The sequence below is a fragment of the Electrophorus electricus genome, chromosome 3 (genome assembly GCF_013358815.1).
Source record: "Electrophorus electricus isolate fEleEle1 chromosome 3, fEleEle1.pri, whole genome shotgun sequence".
Lineage (NCBI taxonomy): Eukaryota > Metazoa > Chordata > Actinopteri > Gymnotiformes > Gymnotidae > Electrophorus > Electrophorus electricus.
Window position 1 is genome coordinate 31,401,573 of NC_049537.1, and position 12,500 is coordinate 31,414,072.

The 12,500-nt window shown below is 47.8% G+C and overlaps 2 protein-coding genes across 4 annotated transcripts in view; one reads left to right on the plus strand and one right to left on the minus strand.

Moving 5' to 3' along the window:
• The window catches only part of selp (selectin P), an 8,149-nt gene extending 899 nt beyond the window's left edge, over nucleotides 1-7,250 (plus strand). For 2 of the 3 annotated variants that reach the window (XM_035524563.1, XM_035524564.1), the window contains exons 3-17: nucleotides 338-709; nucleotides 990-1,097; nucleotides 1,474-1,659; nucleotides 1,756-1,941; nucleotides 2,226-2,411; nucleotides 2,576-2,761; nucleotides 3,052-3,240; nucleotides 4,096-4,284; nucleotides 4,569-4,754; nucleotides 4,919-5,104; nucleotides 5,395-5,583; nucleotides 5,793-5,978; nucleotides 6,369-6,584; nucleotides 6,710-6,829; nucleotides 6,981-7,250. In XM_035524563.1, coding sequence (XP_035380456.1) covers nucleotides 338-709; nucleotides 990-1,097; nucleotides 1,474-1,659; nucleotides 1,756-1,941; nucleotides 2,226-2,411; nucleotides 2,576-2,761; nucleotides 3,052-3,240; nucleotides 4,096-4,284; nucleotides 4,569-4,754; nucleotides 4,919-5,104; nucleotides 5,395-5,583; nucleotides 5,793-5,978; nucleotides 6,369-6,584; nucleotides 6,710-6,829; nucleotides 6,981-7,045 — 2,750 coding nt within the window. In that variant the 3' untranslated portion in view covers nucleotides 7,046-7,250. Of the gene's footprint in view, nucleotides 189-337; nucleotides 710-989; nucleotides 1,098-1,473; nucleotides 1,660-1,755; nucleotides 1,942-2,225; nucleotides 2,412-2,575; nucleotides 2,762-3,051; nucleotides 3,241-4,095; nucleotides 4,285-4,568; nucleotides 4,755-4,918; nucleotides 5,105-5,394; nucleotides 5,584-5,792; nucleotides 5,979-6,368; nucleotides 6,585-6,709; nucleotides 6,830-6,980 lie in introns of all 3 variants that reach the window. The other variant, XM_035524565.1, reaches the window with a different exon arrangement.
• A 2,235-nt stretch (nucleotides 7,251-9,485) lies between these two features.
• lmx1a (LIM homeobox transcription factor 1, alpha) overlaps nucleotides 9,486-12,500 on the minus strand; it is a 17,479-nt gene continuing 14,464 nt past the window's right edge. The window contains exons 7-8 of the mRNA XM_035524411.1: nucleotides 9,753-9,908; nucleotides 9,486-9,672 (exon numbers count right to left, since the gene is read on the minus strand). Coding sequence (XP_035380304.1) covers nucleotides 9,536-9,672; nucleotides 9,753-9,908 — 293 coding nt within the window. The 3' untranslated portion in view covers nucleotides 9,486-9,535. The remainder of the gene's footprint in view (nucleotides 9,673-9,752; nucleotides 9,909-12,500) is intronic.

The following is a 12,500-nucleotide window of genomic DNA, read 5'->3' on the forward strand; positions in this document are numbered from 1 at the left end:
GCCAGAAAATTACCTCTCCTAGACGTCCCCAGGACATGATTCTAAGACATGACCCTAGGACATGAGTCTAGGACATGACCTTGGGACATGACTCTAGGACATGACTCCAGGACATGACTTTTTCAACTACTCTCAGTTCTGAATAAAATGGGTTTTTTTTATGTTTAATTCTGGAGAATTCCTTTAAGGTAAACTATAATTATTTTACTTTCACTCATAATGCAGTAGTGCAATATAAACAGACTCAGTGAAATATCAGGAATATTTGATCAGACTTCATTGAGAACTGTGGAATAGTCCTAAATAACTCTAACAGAACCAATCCTGTGCCAATTAGAAGTCCAGTCATGGACATACCATTACACAGTGGACACTGACATGGACTGGAAGACAGCGTTGCAGTGGTGCCAGCAGCACCACACAGGTATGGTAGCCATCCAGAACCAGGACGAGATCGCCCACCTGAACCAGGTGCTGCCCTTCCACCCCACCTACTACTGGATTGGCATCAGGAAGGTGGAGGATGGGTGGATGTGGGTGGGTACCAGGAAGCCCCTGACCCCTGAGGCAGCCAACTGGGCCAGTGGAGAGCCCAATAACCAGGGCAAAGGCGAAGACTGCGTGGAGATCTACATCAAGAGGTTACGTGACACAGCCATGTGGAACGATGAGAAATGCAGCAAAAAGAAAGCAGCGCTTTGTTACGAGGGTAGCGAGACTCTCCCGTTCAAATCTCTCTGAGCTGTATTTGAGCCATGAAGCTCTTACCTGAAATGCTAAAGGCTTAGACATCGAGCCAGAGAACTTTTTTTAAACTAAGTACAAGGACAAGCCATGATAGATACAGCACTGACATAGCTGCATTCCAGTAAATACATACAAACAAATAAATATTAAAATATATTCCTTTCATAGATCATGTGACATTATAGCGTTGTTTAGCTCTCAACTTTCTTATAAAAGAGTCTTAATTTTCATCATATTTACAGCGTCTTGTTTGCAGTCATCCTGCAGTGAGAACGCTGAATGTGTGGAGACTATAGGCAACTTCACATGCCTGTGTGAGCCAGGCTTCACTGGTCTCCGCTGTGAGAAAGGTACAGCATAGTGTGTGTGAGTGTGTGTGTGTGTGTGTGTGTGTGTGTGTGTGTGTGTGAGTGTGTGTGTGTGTGTGTGTGTATGTGTGTGTGTGTGTATGAGTATGTGTGTGTGTGTGTGAGTGTGTGTGTGTGTGAGTGTGCGTGTGTGTGTGTGAGTGAGTGTGTGTGTGTGTTTATGTGTATGTGTGTGTGAGTGTGGGTGTGTGTGTGCATGTGTGTGTGTGTGTGCATGTGTGTGTGTGTGTGTGTGAGTGTGTGTGTGTGTGTGTGTGTGTGTGTGTGTGTGTGTGTGTGTGTGTGTGTGTGTGTGTGAGTGTGTGTGTGTGTGTGTGTGTGTACTTTGTAATCTCTCTCTTTCCCTCTCTCTTTATAGCTATAGAGTGTGGTGTGTTTAAACACCCAGAACACAGCTTTGTGCAGTGTGACCACACATATGGGCCGTTTCAGTTCAATTCGTCCTGCCAGTTCCAGTGTGACCGTGGTTACAGGTTGCAGGGTTCACAGAATCTGTACTGTCTGACTTCAGGGCAGTGGAACAGTGGTCCCCCTCAGTGCCAAGGTAGGCGTGGTCTATTCCCCTGATCTTTACATTACAACCTTCTACAGGATTCCTGTGGCAGTCTCTTGAGAGATGTTTGATCTTTCAAAATTACAGTTGTTCAATGTCCTCCATTTAATGCCGCTGGTGGATGGAGAATGAACTGCAGTCATCCGATCTCTGCAAACAGCTACAACTCCACGTGTGTGTTCAGCTGCGAGGAGGGCTTTGAGCTGATAGGCTCACACACAACCCAGTGCGATCACACTGGAGAGTGGACACACAGGACCCCCACCTGCACAGGTACTGAATCAGACATGTCCCTGCTGGCATGTTAACTTTCATTACTTTGATTTATCTTCACTGGGAGGGTTCAAAGTTGTTGTTTTTTGTGTGTGGTAACTCGTGTAGTTCTCACCATCAAGGCCTCTCCCTTCCTTTCTTGTGAAACACTCTCAGTTTCACTGGGTAACACAACCACATTTTTCTCACACACTGATCTCGTAAATTCACGAATGAAGATCAGCACTCTTCGTGAGGGAAATAAGCATTTATGCTTGACCCAATATGGTATTTTGTTACTACAGCAATGACCTGTGACCCCCTTATGGCCCCTGAAAAGGGTCACATGACCTGTGCTGATCCCCTGGGAAAGTTTTCCTTCCGTTCCTCCTGTGTTGTGTCCTGTGAGGAAGGATACACACTGAGGGGAGAGAACACACTCACCTGCCTCCAGACCGGCCACTGGTCAGCAGGTCCGCCTACATGTGAAGGTACAGAATCGGTCCTGACATTGACAACCAGCGCCCCCTGCTGCTGAGTCCAGAGAAAGGCTGAATAAACTCTTATCATAATGTCCGTGGATCAGTACGTAAACGTGTCTTAGCATCTGAGTTTCTGTGGTGCATCTGTTGACTGTATTTTAATGTCTTATAAGTTGTAAGGTGTGACACACTGCAGTCTGTCCCTTATGGGTCTGTTCACTGCCTGGACCTTGTGGGACAACCCAGTTATGGTTCCTCATGCTGGTCACAGTGTGATGTTGGTTTTCTACTGATGGGTACAAACGTCACCCGCTGTACCTCCCAAGGGACGTGGAGCCACAAGCTTCCTGTTTGCAAAGGTAAATTGCCAGTGTGTGACTAGAGAGAGTTCGAAATAATCAGCTACCATGGTCGCTTTACTTGTGAGAAGTCAGTTTGAAAAGTAAATCACAGCCATGTGTGTTTTGAATTGCAACGCTGCATTCAGTACTAAGCACATATGTGGTCATTTCCCATGTGGTAAATTTAGCATTTAAACCTTTTCACATGACACATTCGCATTACTATGAATATCTGGTGTAGAATATTGTGAATATGAGACCATGGGCCTGGTCTGCCATGGTTTAATACACTGTGTGTGAATTCACAGCGGTGCAGTGTGCCCCGCTCTCTACTGCCTCCGGTGGATGGAGAATGAACTGCAGTCATCCTCTCAACACAAACAGCTACAACTCCACGTGTGTGTTCAGCTGTGAGGAGGGCTTTGAGCTGATAGGCTCACACACAACCCATTGCAATCACACCGGACAGTGGACACACAGGACCCCCACCTGCACAGGTACTGATGATTCAGGTATGACAGAAGATTACACTCTTCTGTTCTAGGCAGTACAGTCAGATGTTGTATAGCAGTTATGTAGTTTTAATTCCCCAGTACCACCTGGATTTGGGACGTCCACTGTGGAATTTGGCCTCCTTCGGGATGTCCGTTTTTATCTAGCAAATCTCAGCCATGTGGGGACTAAACCAGACACAAGGTCTTCTTGGTCCCTCAGTCCATCGCTAGTTCAGAGTAACATGTCCACAGCCTGCGTCATGTCAACCTTAGAAACCACTTATGTGTCCATAAACAGATCTGAATCATGGTCCTTAAACCAGGTACTGGATCTATTTTACTGAGTCAGTCAGATTAATCTGATAAACCTTAAAAATTAAGTATCAGACTGATCCTCTTGAATGTAAAATCTTCACTTTGTTATGACTGATAAACACTTAACTAGCTAGTTAATACTGCTGTACTACAAGGGCTTTTCTGAGGGACAGACTATCCATACAGCAATAAAAGTTGTGTTACTTTCTGATGACAGGCTAATTCAAATCATCACAACCTCCCACATCCCACTGTATCAATCCCACTGTATTAATCCCACTGTATTAAAGTCCACAGTAACATTTTCCAGTGATGAGACATGCTTGTTGAATTCAGTTCTGATGTGAGAATGTGAATGAGATCTGTATCTGTTCTTTCACACTAACTATACTGATGTTTAAATTAGCTTTGCCTGGCACTATACCTCACATTCTGTCATTTTGACTATTACAGTAGTGATCTGTGACCCTTTTGTGACCCCTGAAAAGGGTCACATGACCTGTGCTGATCCCTGTGAAACACTGTCTGTGTGTGAATTCACAGCGGTGCAGTGTGCGCCGCTCTCTACTGCCTCCGGTGGATGGAGAATGAACTGCAGTCATCCGATCTCTGCAAACAGCTACAACTCCACGTGTGTGTTCAGCTGCGAGGAGGGCTTTGAGCTGATAGGCTCACACACAACCCAGTGCGATCACACTGGAGAGTGGACACACAGGACCCCCACCTGCACAGGTACTGAATCAGACATGTCCCTGCTGGCATGTTAACTTTCATTACTTTGATTTATCTTCACTGGGAGGGTTCAAAGTTGTTGTTTTTTGTGTGTGGTAACTCGTGTAGTTCTCACCATCAAGGCCTCTTCCTTCCTTTCTTGTGAAACACTCTCAGTTTCACTGGGTAACACAACCACATTTTTCTCACACACTGATCTCGTAAATTCACGAATGAAGATCAGCACTCTTCGTGAGGGAAATAAGCATTTATGCTTGACCCAATATGGTATTTTGTTACTACAGCAATGACCTGTGACCCCCTTATGGCCCCTGAAAAGGGTCACATGACCTGTGCTGATCCCCTGGGAAAGTTTTCCTTCCGTTCCTCCTGTGCTGTGTCCTGTGAGGAAGGATACACACTGAGGGGAGAGAACACACTCACCTGCCTCCAGACCGGCCACTGGTCAGCAGGTCCGCCTACATGTGAAGGTACAGAATCGGTCCTGACATTGACAACCAGCGCCCCCTGCTGCTGAGTCCAGAGAAAGGCTGAATAAACTCTTATCATAATGTCCGTGGATCAGTACGTAAATGTGTCTTAGCATCTGAGTTTCTGTGGTGCATCTGTTGACTGTATTTTAATGTCTTATAAGTTGTAAGGTGTGACACACTGCAGTCTGTCCCTTATGGGTCTGTTCACTGCCTGGACCTTGTGGGACAACCCAGTTATGGTTCCTCATGCTGGTCACAGTGTGATGTTGGTTTTCTACTGATGGGTACAAACGTCACCCGCTGTACCTCCCAAGGGACGTGGAGCCACAAGCTTCCTGTTTGCAAAGGTAAATTGCCAGTGTGTGACTAGAGAGAGTTCGAAATAATCAGCTACCATGGTCGCTTTACTTGTGAGAAGTCAGTTTGAAAAGTAAATCACAGCCATGTGTGTTTTGAATTGCAACGCTGCATTCAGTACTAAGCACATATGTGGTCATTTCCCATGTGGTAAATTTAGCATTTAAACCTTTTCACATGACACATTCGCATTACTATGAATATCTGGTGTAGAATATTGTGAATATGAGACCATGGGCCTGGTCTGCCATGGTTTAATACACTGTGTGTGAATTCACAGCGGTGCAGTGTGCCCCGCTCTCTACTGCCTCCGGTGGATGGAGAATGAACTGCAGTCATCCTCTCAACACAAACAGCTACAACTCCACGTGTATGTTCAGCTGTGAGGAGGGCTTTGAGCTGATAGGCTCACACACAACCCAGTGCAATCACACCGGACAGTGGACACACAGGACCCCCACTTGCACAGGTACTGATGATTCAGGTATGGCAGAAGGTTACACTCTTCTGTCCTATGAAATATGTTTACAAGACCTGCTGTTAGCTTATTACGCAGTCATGATGTCACTCCTGTTAAATAAAGGGAAAACCCCTCCTGTGAAATTAAATTATACAGTGATCCTAATACCAACTCATACAGTGATCAAGAGCTTTATTGTGTCTGTTCTGTTTTTGTAGCTCGCAAGTGTCCCCTGCTGTTGAGTCCTGAGCAAGGCTTGTTGAACTGTTCTCACCGGCACTCTGTCTTCAGCTACGGCTCGCGCTGCACTGTGGCATGTGACAGAGGCTATGGGCTCACAGGAGAGTCCCAGCTGGACTGCACCGCTGCGGGATCCTGGAGTCAAGAAATGCCTTCTTGTGATGGTAAATGAATGTCATTTTAAACATATGAACATATTTAAACCAGTTTGGGCAGTGGTTTAGTTATATGAATACTAATCGTTCAAGTCCCGCCATGGCCAGGTTACCACTGTTGTGTCCCTGAGCAAAAGCCTTTACCGTCAATTACTAAATACTGTACTCATGATTGTAAGTTGCTTTGGATAAAAGCATCAGCTAAATGCCATAAATGAAAACATATCAAAATCTTTTTTATAGTATATAACATGCCAAGGAAATAATGTAATCTAATCTAAAATTAAACCTGTTTTAAGTAGACAAAAGTTTGATGTCACACCTTCTTTTTTTCTTGCATGCATCATGTACGTATATATACACACTCTCTCACACACACACTCACACACTCATACACAGCTGTTAAGTGTGAGCCACTCCTGCTCACCTCTCCGGCCCCGGCAGACAGCTCACCTGTCCCATCTATGAACTGCACCCACCCGAGGGCCGTCTTCAGCTTCGGTTCCCAGTGCATGTTCTGGTGTCCTGAAGGCTACGTACTAAACGGCACCAGTGAGCTGATCTGCACTTCCACTGGGCTTTGGACACAAACAGAGCCTTTGCCTTCCTGTGTTGGTAAGACCAAGTCATGAGCGTGGCGTGATCATCATGTACTAAATATTAATGAAACATTAATTGCTAAAGGCCCTTTGTGCGTGTGTGTGTGTGTGTGTATGTGTGTGTGTGTGTGTGTGTTTTAGTGGAGGAGATGCCATTAGGCACTGCCATGCTTGTGTATGGCGCTATCGGGGCGGGATCGGCCCTTGCCCTGCTGATTGGAGCAGGACTGATTTTTCGGTTGGTGCAGTTCACCGAGAAGTGTAAGAGACATTCTCTTATCTTCTTATTCTTCTAATCCACTAGAGGGCGCCTCGCCACAGCCAAAAAAATAGTCACGGGTGCGTCATAATGTGTCAATTATACTTCGCTGACTTTGTGTGTGAATTTATAGTTGTCCCGCTCTCGTTCCAGCTAAGCTCACACCTTATACGCCGGCCTGGGAGGGCTCGCTGAACCCAGCCTTCGAGGAGCTTTAGCCGCAACATTTTCTGTGGAAACAAGAAGTAGCTGAAAATGAGACAATCTGTCGTGTACCGTCTTAGCGGTGTGCGTGTGTGGAACATTTCACAAAATATGTCATTCTCTTTAATTCCAAAAAAAATTTAAAAAAATATTGTGATACGTTTTGCTGTCATATTTCTGAGCACCAAAATAAAAAGGACGTCTGTGTAAATAAAGTAACGCGAGACCAGATGGATGGCTTTGCAGGTTTGATGTGCGTGTGGGGGACAGACGCATTTAAAAGGCTTGGTCCGAATACCTCGACAGAGAAGACGACTCCTGTCACCGTAAAGACACACACGTGCACGCGTCTGTGTCCGGGGCAGGAGTACCACGCCTGAACCTCCGCACTGCAAACACGTGCACTTTGGACTTACGTGACACAATACGTTTACTGACGTGCTGAACGTCATGACGTCGAAGCCACGCTGCTGCCAGCCTGGAGGTGACTCCACCTGCGCAGGTGGGGGCCTGAGCTCTGCGGGGCGGCAGACGTGCACACACATGGCAGAATTAGACAGTCTCAGGTATGTGCACGTTAAGTCCGCGAGTCTGACAGTCCGGGCTGGACCGGCGCATTAGATTAGGTACCCGTCACACGCACGCAGGGTGTCCCGCCAGGAAGTGACAGTCTCGCTCAGCCACTTTTTAACCCCCTTCTCTCTCCGCGTGGGGCCTGTTCCCAGCTATAGCGGGAGACCCGCACGCGTGGTAGCCTGCCTCATTAGGTCCACGCGCGTTCACGCGCCTTTGTGAGTTCTACAGTAGGGACATTTGTAGATGATCACCGATTCACTGACATGATCAGCAGAAATGTTTAGTGAGTGCTAGAAAACGTGATTAGTGCCAGCCAGCATCGTGACAGACGATATACAGACGCATCTGTCTCTGCAGCGTCTCAGCGTGACGCCAATTATACCGGTTAGGAGGCAGAGCGCCCGCGCCGTTCTGGCACTGCCGCCCTAATAAATTACCGATCCGCTGACTGCGAGTCTCCTGGCTGCTATCAGAATAATAACGAGGCTATCTGCGCCTGCTGCGACCGCATGCGAGCCATTTGACTAGATTTTCTCCCCCTTACGTAACGCGTGAGCCAAGGAATGCCCCGGAGACTACACGGCCCGGCCAAACCGCTGCGCGCGACAGCGATTGGCGAAGTGCGCGTGCGGCGAGTGCTTGGTCCGGTTATTGCTGGTGGCCACATTCTGATTTTGGTTTAACGCCGGCCCGCTTACGGTAGGCGCGCACGCAGCCCGGATCGCTGCTCGTCTCTGTTCTCTCCCAGAAGCCTTGGCGCGCGCTGACAGTCGTTCAGACTGTTCGTGAGCGCCCGTGCATCTCCAGCTCTGATTTCCGTCTCCAGAAACACGAGCTGGCGAGCCGCAGCGAGCGACGGAACGCTCGCTCGTAACTCAGCATACCGTGTGCTTTCTCCCCGTGGAGATTATCCAGCACCCCCGTCGCGGCCCTCTGGGTGGTCCCGGGTGTCTAGAGAGAGGGAGACCGTGCAGAGGTTGCAGCGGCGGGTGAAGAGGACTAGGTGAGCGGTCAGGACTGCACCAGTGCTCTGAGACTGCAGACGGGGCCTGGGAAAGACGGAGGAAGGCTCCAGAAGTCTTCATCACTAGAGCATATGGGCAGCAAATCCAGCTGCTGCGTACCAGCTGGATGTGCAGACGTCTACATAATTCTGCATAATACATAAGGAGTGTTATGAACACAATATTTTACAAAATGTGGAGAATTTTAGAATTAATAAGAAAACCAGATTTGCACCCAATATTCTATCTAATGTATATTATAGTAATGTGGCATTGTTAGTTTAATTAGGAGCTCATAGATAATATGTATTTACTGCGTATGTATGTGGACACCTACATATGTATGTGGACACCTTTTTTGATCAGTCATTTATTTAATTGTAAATAAAGTCTAACAATCTGAACAGATAACAGGCAAAACACAAAGCAATAAATAGAAAATACACAGAGGACATCTTGCCCTAATCATTCTAGTCACAGTCCAATACATTCAGTATATCCAATACATTCAATACATTCAATATATTCAATATATCCAGTACATTAAATATATTCAATATAGTCTTGTCATGAAGCACCATTATCAGTGATGTCCTGGGCCATGCAAGGACACACACACACACACACACACACACACAGAAATACACTCAACCAAGCAACAAACACACAAATACAAACACATACAACCAAACAACAAGCAACTATACAGACACACACACACACACACTCTCTCTCTCTCTCACACACACACACACACAGAAATACATACACAGAAATTCACTCAACCAAGCAACAAACACACACAAATACAAACACATACCATCAAACAACAACCAACCATACAGACACACGCACGCACACATGATACACACACACGCACACACACTCACGTGCACGCACACACACACACTCCCACACACACACTCAGGACGAGAAGTAAGAGTCTTGCATGGAAAACAAGAGGTCGATGGGGGTCAAGACTGGCGTTTCCCCGGAGGACAGACAGTCTCCATGGTGACAGGATGGGTCGCTGTCCACGTTACCATACAGCCCTTCACAGCCTGAAGTGAGACACAGCAGGTTTGGAAAGTGGAGGAATGAAGCTGCGTTTGGGAGGGCTGAAGTCGCCTGTGCGTCCTACCGTAAGGGTTCATGTGGTCTCCGGGCATCTGAGGGGGGGTCAGGCCTTGTTGGAACGGGTCCAGCTTAAAGCCACAGGCTTCCAGAGACGGCCTGTCCTGCTGCTGCTGGCCTGTAGATGCATACGCCATGCTCACCAGTCCTCCACACGGGGGCGCTGTGTCAGCAGAGGCAGGGCAAAACAACCAACCACACAGGTCATCCTGCTTAACGTCTGTGAACATCTATTAACATCTATTAACATTATTAACATCTATTAACATTATTAACGTCTATTAACATCTGTTAACATCAATTAACATTATTAACATCTATTAACGTCTATTAACATTTATTACCATCTATTAACGTTATTAACGCCCATTAACATCTATTAACATTAATAACGTTAGTAACATCAACATATATTAACATCAATTTTCATTATTAACATCTATTAACATTTATTAACATCTATTAACATCTATTAACATCTATTAACATCTATTAACATCTATTAACATTAACGTCTATTAACATCTGTTAACATTAACATTAGTAACATCTCTTAACATCTATTAACATTATTAACATCTATTAACGTCTATTAACATCTTTTAACGTCTGTGAACATCTGTGAGTGAGTTGTCTTTGGTTTGAGGGAGGGTGTGTAGTGGAGTGTGTGAGGGTGGAGGGTGTGTAGTGGAGGAGGTACTGTGTGTGTGAGGGTGGAGGGTGTGTAGTGGAGGAGGTACAGTGTGAGTGTGCGAGGGTGGAGGATGTGTAGTGGAGGAGGTACAGTGTGTGTGAGGGTGGAGGGTGTGTAGTGCAGGAGGTACAGTGTGTGTGAGGGTGGAGGGTGTGTAGTGCAGGAGGTACAGTGTGTGTGTGAGGGTGTGTAGTGGAGGAGGTACAGTGTGTGTGTGTGTGTGTGTGTGTGTGTGTGTGTGTGTGTGTGTGTGAGGGTGGAGGGTGTGTAGTGGAGGAGGTACAGTGTGAGTGTGTGTGAGGGTGGAGGGTGTGTAGTGGAGGAGGTACAGTGTGTGTGTGTGTGTGTGAGGGTGGAGGGTGTGTAGTGGAGGAGGTACAGTGTGAGTGTGTGAGGGTGGAGGGTGTGTAGTGGAGCAGGTACAGTGTGTGTGAGGGTGGAGGGTGTGTAGTGGAGGAGGTACAGTGTGAGTGTGCGAGGGTGGAGGATGTGTAGTGGAGGAGGTACAGTGTGTGTGAGGGTGGAGGGTGTGTAGTGCAGGAGGTACAGTGTGTGTGAGGGTGGAGGGTGTGTAGTGTAGGAGGTACAGTGTGTGTGTGAGGGTGTGTAGTGGAGGAGGTACAGTGTGTGTGTGTGTGTGTGTGTGTGTGAGGGTGGAGGGTGTGTAGTGGAGGAGGTACAGTGTGAGTGTGTGTGAGGGTGGAGGGTGTGTAGTGGAGGAGGTACAGTGTGTGTGTGTGTGTGTGTGAGGGTGGAGGGTGTGTAGTGGAGGAGGTACAGTGTGAGTGTGTGAGGGTGGAGGGTGTGTAGTGGAGGAGGTACAGTGTGTGTGAGGGTGGAGGGTGTGTAGTGCAGGAGGTACAGTGTGTGTGTGAGGGTGTGTAGTGGAGGAGGTACTGTGTGTGTGTGGGTGTGTGTGTGTGTGTGAGGGTGGAGGGTGTGTAGTGGAGGAGGTACAGTGTGAGTATGTGTGAGGGTGGAGGGTGTGTAGTGGAGGAGGTACAGTGTGAGTGTGTGTGAGGGTGGAGGGTGTGTAGTGGAGGAGGTACAGTGTGTGTGTGTGTGTGTGTGAGGGTGGAGGGTGTGTAGTGGAGGAGGTACAGTGTGAGTGTGTGAGGGTGGAGGGTGTGTAGTGGAGGAGGTACAGTGTGTGAGGGTGGAGGGTGTGTAGTGCAGGAGGTACAGTGTGTGTGTGAGGGTGTGTAGTGGAGGAGGTACTGTGTGTGTGTGTGTGTGTGTGTGTGTGTGTGAGGGTGGAGGGTGTGTAGTGGAGGAGGTACAGTGTGAGTATGTGTGAGGGTGGAGGGTGTGTAGTGGAGGAGGTACAGTGTGAGTGTGTGTGAGGGTGGAGTGTGTGTAGTGGAGGAGGTACAGTGTGAGTGTGTGAGGGTGGAGGGTGTGTAGTGGAGGAGGTACAGTGTGAGTGTGTGAGGGTGGAGGGTGTGTAGTGGAGGAGATACAGTGTGTGTGTGAGGGTGGAGGTGTGTAGTGGAGGAGGTACAGTGAGTGTGTGTGAGGGTGGAGGGTGTGTAGTGGAGGAGGTACAGTGTGTGTGTGAGGGTGGAGGTGTGTAGTGTAGGAGGTACAGTGTGAGTGTGAGGGTGGAGGTGTGTAGTGGAGGAGGTACAGTGTGTGTGTGAGGGTGGAGGTGTGTAGTGGAGGAGGTACAGTGTGTGTGAGGGTGGAGGTGTGTAGTGTAGGAGGTACAGTGTGTGTGAGGGTGGAGGTGTGTAGTGGAGGAGGTACAGTGTGTGTGTGTGAGGGTGGAGGTGTGTAGTGTAGGAGGTACAGTGTGAGGGTGGAGGTGTGTAGTGTAGGAGGTACAGTGTGTGTGTGAGGGTGGAGGTGTGTAGTGGAGGAGGTACAGTGTGTGTGAGGGTGGAGGGTGTGTAGTGGAGGAGGTACAGTGTGAGGGTGGAGGTGTGTAGTGTAGGAGGTACAGTGTGTGTGAGGGTGGAGGGTGTGTAGTGGAGGAGGTACAGTGTGTGTGAGGGTGGAGGGTGTGTAGTGGAGGAGGCACAGTGTGTGTGTGAGGGTGGAGGTGTGTAGTGGAGGAGGTGC